The sequence below is a fragment of the Lepisosteus oculatus genome, chromosome 10, assembly GCF_040954835.1.
Source record: "Lepisosteus oculatus isolate fLepOcu1 chromosome 10, fLepOcu1.hap2, whole genome shotgun sequence".
NCBI classification, from domain to species: Eukaryota; Metazoa; Chordata; class Actinopteri; order Semionotiformes; family Lepisosteidae; genus Lepisosteus; species Lepisosteus oculatus.
The window spans coordinates 41241578-41254895 of NC_090705.1; the positions used below are offsets into that span (position 1 = coordinate 41241578).

At 42.0% G+C, this 13318-nt stretch overlaps 1 protein-coding gene across 4 annotated transcripts in view; it reads right to left on the reverse strand.

Moving 5' to 3' along the window:
* The window catches only part of osbpl10b (oxysterol binding protein-like 10b), a 75638-nt gene that overhangs the window by 18450 nt on the left and 43870 nt on the right, over positions 1 to 13318 (reverse strand). For all 4 annotated transcript variants that reach the window (XM_006635615.3, XM_015357001.2, XM_015357002.2 and 1 more), the window contains exon 7: positions 2467 to 2613. In XM_006635615.3, the coding sequence (XP_006635678.2) occupies positions 2467 to 2613 (147 nt within the window). The remainder of the gene's footprint in view (positions 1 to 2466; positions 2614 to 13318) is intronic.

Here is a 13318-nt window from a genome sequence, read left to right on the forward strand (position 1 = left end):
GCTAACACAGAAGGCTACAATATTTCCTCTGTTGCTGATAACCACTAAGTGCTGGTGTAACAGGAAGGCAACACTGGGCCCAGGTCAGCAGTGATAAATTGATCTCTATTTAGAAAAGAAAGCACAGCTCCATTAAGATTGTCCATCGATTTTGTCCCCACTGTTATTTTAATTCTTCACCAGAGTGACCAACACATTTGAATCACCACACAGTCAAGGCAAGAAGACGCACGGCCTCAAACACGCGTTAGCAGCATCTACCTCCAGACGCTGCTTATCTGTACAGAAATCTAAAAAGAAAAACAAGTGAAAGATTTTGAGAGGACAGGTGCACTGGGAGATGCAAAGATAGAGTGAGCCACGAAAAATGACAGAAACACCTTCAAGACAATTAGAGGAGAGGAACATGGTGAGGTGTCCAGTCAGGAATACATCAAGCAGGGTTAGATATACAAGATACACCCCCTTGCTTTATACACCCTGCCCTCAAGTGCCTGCGGTCTCGGGATCTTACAGGCTTCTAAGGGTACCTTAGGAATAGCACTTGCTTGAGACCTTATCTACCGAATTAGATACGCGTCTACTACCTAATGAGTTCAATGATTAAGTCATTAAGGTCCGAGACGGAAGGAAAACCAGGAACAAATGCTGCACTTGAGGAGCCGAGGATGAGGCGCTGGTCACGTGCTGCTTTGGGCTGAGAGCGTGGGACACTACCCTGAAAGGCGAGCGGAAAGGAACACAGCCCCTGTACTGTAGTGTCAGGTACGGTCGTGAAGCAGAACCTCAGCAATGTCTTCAAGCCACAGAAGCTACTCAGCCCACAGGCGGTCCATTCCTCTCACTCACACAATCTTACCTTGAGCAGCTCCTTAATTAACGCATTAATGGACTGATGATTAGCACGTCAATACAGCAACTGAGGTGCTGGCTGTATGAAAGAACTACAATGGACAGGATTGAGAGGGTGGCATGTTAAGCAGTCCCGGGCTACAGTGACCCCAACTCAAACCCAGGAGCTCAAACAAAATCAGAATGAAAGGGTAGACGGCGAACCAGGGGCCAATGCACAGAAAACCGAGACTAGCACTTGGCAGGCTTCAGCTCATCACTGCCTGGGAGTAAAAATCTCTGAATGCCCGTTAAAAAGTATGTGCATGTGGGTTTTTTTCTTATGTTCACTTCATTAATTGACTGGTTATTTTCTGTGGAAGAAGAAAGAATGCGGGCTGAGTGACTGGAGAGATGCACCATGCTCACTCTCACCGCGGTTTCTTTTTAATTGGCAAATATGTAAAAAGCAAGACAAGCACTGCTGGTTGGCCTCTCTCGATACATGCCATGTGCTTTAAATAGAAAACAATAGCTGCCTTTGAATTTGACCCCATTAGCTCTTCTTTCAAGCTATGTCTGTCACAGGTGTCTTATTTTCTCCTTTGTCGTTTTCCCAGAGATTTCGAATCCGGTCCTCCAAAACTGCACTCCGAGGCGAACTTCACGAAATGCCAGACCTGTAAGAATGTAATCTTTTTGTACTTCTTTTAATGTTGAATCTGAATTATAAATGATTGCACATATAGGGCATTAAAGCTAAGATTAATACAGCAGAATCAATATGGAGTTCTAAGTCAGATACAAAGAATATCTACTGGCGAAACAATGATTACATATTTGTATTAAATAATCCATATGTTTTTCTAATTATTATAGTATAAACATATAAAATCTGTCTGTAAAATTCTATAGGGATGAACCACTGCAGAAAAAGCTCTACTACGCAGAGAAAAGTCTGAGCTCTTAGCAATAGCTTAGGTCCAAATCAAAATGAGACTAACAGCCGTGCATACGAGACCTGCGATATAAACTCTGAATCCCTCCCCCAGCCCTCACTAATGGGCAGGGCAAGACTGCATGTTGGCCCAGGCAGAGTCATGGTCTGCAACCTCACACAAAATAGCAGATTGCATACCACAGTATGAAGTCGACACATGAAAAAATAACAACGCAGAGGACACACAGCAGAGAGTTAAACCTGTATACGTGTAGGTGTGTGTGCAGACTAAATAAGACCTCGCAGGAGGTCATGGATTGAAGTCACACAGTTTCTCTGCATCATATATTCAGCATATATCAATATTTGCCAAATTACTCAATATCAGAATTGTATTTATCACTGGCAGATACAGTAAAACACTCTGAAAAGAGTGGCACAACAAGCTGAACGTCCACCTTAGGAAGTACTCGCATCTCCTGGGCATTAGATTTTGCCATCGATATTGAAATAGCTGTTGCTTGAGCACAACGCACAACGCCACCAGACTAGACAAGTTATGCAGTGTTCTCCCGATTGCATACACACATGGACTCAGGAGGCAAGATGTTCCTCTTTCAGAGATCCGACACACAACAGACCTTCGATCCTGGGGAGATCGAGACAGCAGGGATGGCGTGGGCTCCCGTACCTACCCTGGTGAGGTCCATGCCCAGTTTGAGCTGCGAGAGGAGGTGTAGGATGATGCTGCGTTGGTCATCCATGACTCCTAGATCCTCCTCTTCGTTGTCCTCGGTGTCCGTCACCTCTTCACTGGGGTTAATGGCCTCTGGAGCTGGGTGCTGGACAACAACAATAATGATGAAGCAAATCATGAATCACAAATAATTTTTAAAAAAAGGAACACAGAGTCAGCCCACAAATGAGAAGATTTGTCTTTTTTGGTATGGTAAAAATACTAAACGACATCAGAGAGCGAGCCTGTATAATACGTTGTGGCAGAGCAGGTCAGGAAAATACTGATTTACAGCTGACCTGCCAATAAATAGAGGTCAATTCAGGCCTTTAATGCTTGTATATAGGAACACAAGAAGGCTCGAGTGTCAGTCTCATATGGGTGTGATTAAAGAATGTTTGCTATATAAAGGGATTCACAATGGTAGGTGCCTGTTGGGATTTGTGAAGTGCACGTCTTTGTTCAGAGGACTTAAAGACTCCTTCCACCTTATTGTTTTGTGTCATCGCGAGTTTTAATATGTGCCTGTGAGCCACCTTATTGAGGTTGGGCTCTGTCACATACAGTCCGAGTTTGGGGAATTCGGCATTTGTAGTTGGAGAACTCTAGTCTTTTGTCCACCACTGATCCAATGCTCTTTATTTCTGTTGTACACATTTCAGAAATAGCTGGGCAGGTGACAAGTTAGAGAAGGTATAAACTGTGAGACTACAAATCAATCCTTTTCTCAACAGCCTGATAAGACCTCATACGGAAGGGGGAACTATGATAATGTGTTCAGGCTTCTCGTGGTGAAAATGCCCATTGGAAACCTACCTCATGTTATCCTAAAAACGAATCTTTAAATTCACTCATGAAGGTCTAAGTTATGCAATCCGAACCGATTTGTCAAAGTAGAAAGAGTGGACACATAAAGCCAGTTCCTTTGGAGTATTTCAGAGCTACATCTACTCCTAAGGCAATACCATTCATGGTTCACTCTTGAAAAAGTCATGCAAATTTGGAAGAAAACTTTCAATTAATAGTATTTAACCGAACATGCTGCAAAAATCCATCTACCTGTTTTAAAACGCAGTAGGTGAATAATTGTTTTGGCAAACAGTAATTCACATTTCTTGACCAACAGATTTGGAATTCATTTTTTTCAAAATGTAACAGATGCCTTGATTATTGATTATAATATTAGAGTACAGACAATGCCTACGATTGATTATAATATTAGAGCCGTTTCTGCATACTACATCGCAGATAGTCGTTTGAAATATTCCCACGCCTGTCTTTTGGTCCAGCGAACTCTATTGTAAAGAAGAGTTAGAAAACACCAAACGGAAAACGACTCAAGCATAATTAAAATGGGCATACTGTAGGATCTCTTTAAGAGTAAAGCAGTGCTCTAATAATACTAAACCAAAGTCTATACCCTGGGAGCTGGAAAAGAACCAAGCTGAAGATCAACATGCAGCTCCATAAGTCAAATGACACTGCTTGCAGGATAAAAACATATCCCTCCATTTTTTAAACCCCCCAGAAAATACAGTGAAGGGGAATTCAGAAAGCTCATCCCTGAAAAAGCCATATTACAGTGCACTGCTTCTTGCACTGTGCTGCATACAGTGCAGAGCAGTGCCACAGAGCACACAGTCTCTCAGGCTCTCGGCTATGTACAGTACTGAAAGCTTGCAGTGGAACTGTAATAGCAATGGGCAAATGTAACAGCTCAGTTTTTATGGTTCTGCACACAAATCAAATGCCAGAAAAATGAATCGTCAACATTACTGAGGCAGGAAAATGTACCTTATAAAAAAATACCTTACTACACTTCTTGAAGGTTAGGGTATCTGACAAACGTTATGACAGCCACAAACCTCACATATTTATGAACACAGTATATACATGAAGCTGGCTCAGCATACTTCTACCCAAGTGCTTTTACCATAGGATTAAAATGGATTTGTAAATTATACTTGATTACAATCACAGAGCACTATACTACCTCAGGCTGAGTTGTCATTATTCCATACTGAACTTCTCCTGGTCTGGCAAATGGACTGACTGAAACCACAAAGCCAGTTCAGGGTTACTTGATCAAACACAGAGCCACATCAATCATCACAGCATTAGATCAACAGTTGCTTTTCACAGAATTCACAAAGCTTTGATATAAACAATCCTGTCCGTAAGTAACAATCCATTCCGTGCAGGTGCTCTGTTGAATTGACAGCCTTTACACAGAACATACACGTACTGTATGTACGGTACATGGCTAAATCAATTAAACAACTAGTGAGGAAGACTGACATTGGATTTTTATAATTGGTGCAAATGGCAGAAATTTGAAAAATAAGAAATAATAACAACGTTCTACAGGTTCAGAAAAATCAAGGGTGTTCAGACACAAACTGCAAAATGATATGGCACAAACGACTCATTCAGGAACGCAAAAAAAAAGCTTTGTTTTAGAAAAAAAAGAGTCAACACTTAAGTTTTCAAATAATCTCAACACTTCATTTTGAAATCTATTCGGAAGTGACCAAATCTAAAAAAGACGTTTGCTGGAAGTGTCCAATATACAACTTTTCCAATTCACTAGGAAACAGCACAACAACTGTAAATCCAAGACTATCACACTGGCCAGACCTGGGAGAACACTGACAATAACCACTCAGTAACTTGTCAGGCTGCAGCATTTACAGTACAGAAGAAGTCATTTATGGTACAATGGGAGTTTTAGGAGTTTGAAACGCATCCGGTAAAAATATATTTCCAACAAAAATCAGAAGTTATTCCTTTAACTGAACTTCACAAAACCCTAACTGAAACACAAGGAATTAAACCGACTCCTGCAGCCGTTCGTGGGATTTTTTTTTCCCCATTACAGATTAACTCGGGACCTATTGATTTAGTTTTTTTTTTTACAAAAAAAAAACCCCACTGCTGCAAACTCTTAAATGCTAAATCTGAATTCCTCCCTGGCTACCCCCATGGCATTTGTTTCTCCTGCTGCTCAAATAAAACGGTTATCTCCTCCTGCACGATCTGGTGCATCACCGCAGTCATTTCCACAAGCCCCCTGCTGCTGGAAACACAGACTTACACTGCAAGCCTGGGTCAGGACAGGTGTGCTGTGCGTCCAGGTGGACCTCATCGCCGGCAGCGGCCCCAGCGGAGAGGCTCGCCGACGGCAGCGCAGGAGAGCCAGCGGAGACACAGGGCGAGGGAAGGCTGTGCAGCTCTGAGCCGGCTGCTGGCTGTTCCTCTTTGCGTGGGAAGAGGACCCAGTGATGCCGATGGTTCCTTATCCTACAGCCGCCCCCTCCCTCCACCACCACAGACACGCACAGCCAGTCCCGTGACGCCCAGGATCGGCCAGCTTCATTACAACGAGCCCCCCAGCTCGGAAGAGGCCGTCCCTCCTGAACCGTGTCCCGGTGGGCGGCTTTCAAACACGTTTCTCCGCTTCACGTAGGCTCCACTGGAACACGTGGGTGGGAAGGCTCGGCTCGTCTTTCCACCTCACAGTGCTCAGCCTGTCTGCTCCGAAAGGAGAAACCCATTATCTCCCGACAGCCCACTGCCTGCCCCCACGTCCCCTCTCGACCCCCGGCTGCTCCAGCAGGCAGGCTGGAATTGCATTACCGCACACCGGCGCAGAGCCGGGTTACGCGAAGGGATTTTTCTTCATTCCTTTTAATCAAACTGCACAGCAGAATCGAGGCCGTCTAATCTGCTCGGGTCTATTAGTCTCAGAGCCGCTGTGTAGAGGAGAATTAATTCCCCCCTCCTTTCCCAAGAGCAAAGGCTTTTACAAACACAATTCTTCTACCTGCACACTTTGAAGAGATCACTTATATTTCGCCTGTTAAGGTATTGCTGAACACTTTCTTCTTCCTGTAGTAAGGCTTATAAAAGAAATAAAAGGAGGTTCCTCTTGAGCTGGATAAAACCACCTGTCTTGACAAGAACAAGCCCACCTTGCAGAATCCAGAACTCCAACAGAGTTACATTTTGAACACTAGCTTCTAGTGTATTTAATGTATTACAGGATGGCTGACACAGAGTGGTAACACCTCTTCAAATGTATTTTGCATCTGCTTTTGAAAGAATGGGTCTAAATATCAACTGCACAAATACTCCTGTCAACTACAGCCAAGAGCTCAACACTAAAGTTGACTTATTAATTAATATATATGGCTCACTCCAAAGAAATTGATATTAGTATACATTTATACAGGAGAGTATTGTATTAGAGCAGTATGAGTGACAACAGCAGTATTTCCTCTGGGTTTTGAACCCACAGCCATCCAGATACAAGTCCAGTGCCCTGACCATTGCTCCACACCAGTGTCAGCACTTCAAAACAACAGCATCAGGATTATCTTCAAAAGACCACACTGCGGAGTTCAATCTGCAGGAGCATAATAAGAGCTGCTTACCGTACAACGTGCTGTAGTGCAACAACACAACACAACACTAAGCTTTTTTCCCTCTCACCACAAAGGTTTGTGCATGACAAATTTACTTTCAAGCCCAAAGGGATTAAGAGAAACAGGTACCAGTATGAAGAGACTCGCTGCCTCAAGAGACTCTCTGTGCTGCTCTGGAAGAGCTGGCCAGGTGTGCTACAAGGAGATAAATTCTCCACTGAACCTCAGGCTCTGCTCTCACTATGTTGTACAAGCGTCCTTGGTAGTGAAAGATTCACTGAGTGTTTTCTGATGGAGTGAATAGGTGGGTGTCTGGGATACAAGGGACTACAGAGATCATCTGAGAGCAACGCTCCGAAGATGCAGCGTTCAGCTGCCGTGCTGTAAGACACATCTGCCCTGCAGGCTGCTCTGAAGAAGACGAAGCCCACTTGGAAAAAAGACAAAACAAGCCTTTCAAATGGAAAAAAAAAAAAAAAACTTTCAGCAGTAACAACACATGCATACAAAAAAGGATCTGCATGAAAGGAAATAAACACAGATGGCTCCTTAGGCCATGTCAGAAGTAACTGTAGAAATTCCTGGAGCCTGAAAGAGATCAATTATACATGAACCACATAATGTCTTTGCAATTCCTCTTCACCACAAGGAAAGAAAACGTCACGGAAGCACCAGTGATTCCATTCAAAGGCTCTGCAATCTTTTCGCTTCGCTCTGTTGTTGGTGAACTGAAGGAACAAAGGCATTAATCGTCCGGCTGCGAGAAGAGAGCCAGGAACAAAACATCCCAGCAGAACCAGCTGAGGAGGCAGTGGCGTGACAGCGGTCGGGCGCCCAGGAGCAGTGCTGGTGAACGAGGGTGTGCGTCACCTGCGGGGGTTCTGACGAGCATGTCTGCCCCCGCGGGACCTGGGGCGGCCCCTCTGCAATGTGCCGTAAGGTCATCTCCTTGCACCGACCGGTATCTCACTGGCCACAGTGCATGAATCCCTCTAACACCCAAGGAAGCGTAAGTTCTGTCCTTCTGTGGGACTGGCGGTCGAAGAGAAGGCATTGAGAGGAGTCATTCAGTCCCTCCTAGCCCGTTTGGTTTGTTGACTGCTCCTTGATCCAAGGATCTCATCCAGCTCTGCCTGAAAAGAACCACTGAAGACACCGACGCAATGAAGCTCCTCAATGCATGTTTATTTCTACTTATGTACCTCCCTCAACGCTAGAAAAGCTGGAATAATCTGAATTTTCTACCACAGCACAGCTAACACTGCTCTCAAAAATACAGTAGATGACAAAGGGCCCTTTTTATGAAATACTGTGCTGTCCCAGTATAAAATTTAAGTCAGTTCATATAGGCTATTCTTGGGTTCAAAAACACATTGTTGCCACCTAAACTGTTGACCTAACGGTACCATATCTGATCACCCCTTGTATATACAGAAACAGATATACTTTAAACAGTTATAATTTAAAGACAATCTACTTGTCACATAAGTAAGGGCTCCAAAAAGTAAACACTTTTCACAGATTGACAGCAAAAATAACTATTGGGATTTTGCAGCCATGTAATACAATATGTGCATTAAAGTAGAATATGAACAATGTAATTTTAAAAGCCCAGTATCTAAACATTTCTAATTTTTGAAGTCTAAGACAATAAAAAAGCAGTCTAGAGAATAATGTAGGGAATTAGTTGTTTCAAACCCTAAAAGAAGAGGCTTTCTGAGATTTCAGAGATCAAGGATGCAGAGCACCTCATGTTCCTGCACAGAGCCTCATGTCCATTTATCTGCACATACAAAAGTAAGGAAATCTTTTTAAAAGCATTCCTTTTCATATCGGAAATTTCCCGTTGGCCTCACAGGCAAAATGTTTACAAACCTTGAGGGTACTGTACAGTCATTTATTTTAATTTTTTGGTGTGTAAACATTTTCATTTGATTTGCAATTCTGAACCAGTCAAGAATCAAACTGCAAGATGAATAAAATGTTTCCCCAACGTCAGCATATAAGGTTCTTGCTAGAAACTGCTTCACATAAATACACTTGGCTTAATTTGATTTGTATGTTGGCTTCACTCTATTTTATCAGCCTACATAAACCTGCAAACTGACTGTTACCCACCCGCATTTACATTCTCTCTTGTTACATCAAAGACAGACCGAAGCACTCAACCGTTGATGCATGGATCGGAATATTTTCACGTGATTTGAAAGGAAGAATTTTAAAACTTATTTTCAGATTTTTTGTGAAATCATTAATTGAGTCGATCCTTAGCTATAAGGTCTTATGTAAATGGAACAGATTGCAGCTAGTAGGCTGGTATAGTGCTCGAGAGACTCTATGGTCAATAGCCCTGCACAGGGGTCAATCACGTCAATGAGCTTGGTTCGCACCCTGAGAGAAAAGGGGGTTTTCAATGCCCAGGGCTACTACTGGATACAGTAAGTGCAGACAAAAAAAAGTATTATCTCATGCCATTTTGATTGGTGATTACTGTAATCGTGAGATTTGTGTCATTTTGAAAGTGCTATTACATTATTTTTATAGCACAGTGACATTTACTGCTTTGAAATCCAATTTATGAGTGACAGACATCACTGGACCAGCTGTGCCCAAAGGGAGAGAAATCCATAATCCCATCAGTTGTGTTCATAAAGGGTTTATGCACGTGCAGTAGTGCCCCTATTACTGGATTTTACAGAATATAAAAAGGGGGTTTCAGGGCAGAATGTGTTTGACATTTGTCTCTTATTCTACAAAGCCCTTTCATGTGAAGTAGCTTCCGTACTCCTGTATAGATAAACGGAGTGTTGGTGCATTAGGCTTCTCTGAAATACGTCAGGGTGGTACTAATCAGTTCTAACAAGCAATCACAACACAAAACTGGGGCTCTCTGAGGAGGCAGAAGGTAAGAAGTTAAAAATACTTCAAAGTTAGGTAACATTATGGATTTTACAGTAAGAAATCTGAACGAGGCAGATGACTCATAAAACATTATCCTCCTACTTACTTGCATAGTCATGGCAGGCCTAGAAGGATGAGGCTTCCAGTCAGTATTTGTGGTGTATCATGAAGGAGACAGCTGCTCATAAATGTGTTAGCAGACTGCACCATGATGTTGAATATTCAATATCCAACACACAGAGATAACACAGCTCTGCGGGTTCGGCTGGACTGATCTTTTTCCTCTTTGGTCTAAGAGAATGACTTCTGTGCTAGTTAACACACAGAACAAAAGCGCTTCTCCTTGTATTTATTACAGGCATGGAATATTGATTTTTACAGTCAAATACACTTTTTACATTCACATTATTCATTCTGAATAATCTCTCCCTGCACATGCAAAACCCAGAGATGGAAACACAGACGTAAAATATAATTTATTTTGTTGAAAACATTCCAGCTCTGTTTGATTAATGAATTACATTAAAATAATATGGCTTGTCAGCTAATGGGTAAGGAGTAATATGTTAAAACTAAAGAGGAAGATAATATCCTAAGCTGATATACAGTACTGGTCTCCAACAAAAGCTTAGAATACAAAGAAAAGCAATGAATAAATGTGTGCGGGCATACTGTAGCTACAGAACATATAATCTTGATTTAATAAGCTGTTGGAAGGTACATTAAAAAAAAATCCCCATGAAGTCAAACTTTCTAATCCTTAATAGAAATCTAAAACAAAATATGTGATCTACAATGTGCCCTTGCCTTGTGCTTGCTAAGGCAGGAGGAATTCAAACAGAATATTTCACAAAGACAATATCCTGCAAGTAATATCGCAATATCCATGCGGCCTGAACTACACATCTGTAACACAGACCTACAGGAGAAAACTGTAGTGCAGATCTGCACTGCACTGCTGCCTCTCCAGCCTCCTTGCTGAAACACGGGTTCAGAGAGAGATGTTGCAGCTCCAGAATTCTAAAGCAGGTTGTTCATATATGTAATCACACCCAAAGTAAAAAAATTATAATATATAGCATGTATTTCTGTAGATGGCACATACATGTACAGGCAAAATAAATGACCCCCTCCTACCCAAGAAAAGCAAGTCAATGTTTATTCAGGGAGTGACTGATTGACCCTTCCAGCATCCTGGCTCTGACCAAGGCAGAGCACAGATCCTGTGATCTCTGGCACCATCCACTGCGCTAGCTGAGGAACTACACTGCGTTAGTTTACATTCCAAAAAGCATCACGCAGATGTGCAATGAAAAAAAAACAACAAACCCACTAGATTTTATCAGCCCTCAAACCTGTGTGAAAGAGGCAGCTGGCCCTATTTGAATATAATGCAATCCGCCTTTCACACAGGCATACTGCACTAGCCCACCAGACAACCACACGTCAGAAAGCACTGTGGGGAACCTTTACGTTTCATGGAGTATGTAAAAGATGGCCAAAACTGGTAAAAGCTGAAAACTAAGAAATCCTAAGAAAATGAAATGGCCCGTGTACAATCTCCTGTTACTGGGACTTGTTTTCCCATCTGCAAGAAAAAGCAATTCCCACGCCTAACATCTCCTTATTTCCAACCCCTAATCCGTATCAAACTTAATATTTAACACCAGAACGGGTTTTAAAATTAAAACTATTGGGGCTAACCGTTGAGCGTACAATCCGGCAACAGCCCTGTTGTTAAAAGATAAACGTAAATCCCTCAGCTTTGAGCAAAAACAAGAGAGACCCAGAGAAAATACAGGACACGGTCAAGTGTGAAGACTCTTGGAGTTCTATGGAATCTTGCTGGTAGCACAGTAACCTCTCCGGAGAGGTCTGGAGAACTGCAGTCAGTAATACTTTCTCAATCACTCATTCAGTCACCCCATGGGCATTCTTCTGTAGTAAGTCTTTGTTTCTAGGATAAGAATACATTATTTCTTTACAATATCCCGTATGTTCTTGCTCATTATGTAAACTAATAATACCCCAAAGAGAGACAATTAGAATAAAAACCATGTTGTGTGCTGTGAGGAGTCAATTTTAATAATATATTTGTTTCCGTCTGGCTGGAGGCCCTCGTTAAAGGAACTGAAGAGCCAGCAGTTGCAACAGTGCCCAGACGGGGTTTGTGTTTATTTAGAAACATAAAAAAGTGCAAAATATGGACTGAGATTCCACTGCAAGTCTTCCCCCAAGTGCTGCTTGCCCCTGCCCGCTGTAAGTGAGCTAAGCCATTGACGATCACCCTCTCTTCATCCACACTGCTGTTTCTGTGGAGACTGGAAAAGGGGCCTTAACAGACTTCTGCCCAGACTTCAGCTCTCTTGGTGTTAAACACATTCTGGGTCATTACTTTTAGTGATAATGCTTGAAAGTGCAATTAAAGTCAAATGTTTCATTAACCAAAATGAACTAACAGTCTCTCAGCCATTGTATTTCTCCAGCTGTAGTACCACTGGAATCCACCTGGTGGTACACAATTTTGAAAGCTGTTTTTTCACTCGAATTGGCTTCAGGTCATTCACTCCTGCTTCACAGTAGCGTCTGTAGACAACAGTGACGTTTCCCACTACTGGTATACTAAAAATGATCAAAATCATTTTGGGGAAAAAAACATCCGTTTAGTTACAATAATATTTAGAAGACATATTTAAACAAATTGAGTCTAAGTCTGCATTATTAAACATTTTCAATAAATCTTCACTTTAACACCAGTCTGAACTACTTACATTGTTTTGGTATCAGAAACAAAGTGTACTGTAAATGGCAATAATTTGTAATATTTTCAGTGATATTTTTATGACAAGACTGTAGTCCATATTGGACTTGGAACCACATCTTTAAAACAAAACAAGTTTTTCAAACCTAGAAAACATCCGAAACTAACACACATAATAGAATAAACCACTGAAATACACTTGGCCAAAGAGCTTTGTTAAATAAACAGGTTTGACAGCTTCCAAACTTACAGTATTCACGCCTATAATGATCTATAGTGTTGATTGAGAAAACACTCTGTACATTCGGAATTCTTTTTGAAATGCACGAAAAGTAAAAATGAATGTATGAAAAATGAAAAGGCTTCGATTAACTAATTAAGGTGGGATGGCATGAAAACCCGCACAGATATATCAACACACAAACCCTTCATTTGTGCAGACTCCTGCACTTCATGGTGCAGACTCGGCAACACTGACAGAGGTCCATACGAACAACAAAAGAAACACAGAGAGCGTGCACACCACTAACTCAACACATGGACACCGCACTGTACTGGCCTGTTGCAATCACACACAAAGGGTCAATGCACTAATCACAAGTGTGTGCTGTGTACAATTGTTTTATGTCTGTGTTTTACGTCGAGTTGGGATCCTGTGGGAATGTGCTCTGGATCGCCCTTCAAGGCTATGACAAAACGTTAAGCCAAAGAAATGACAGCCCAAA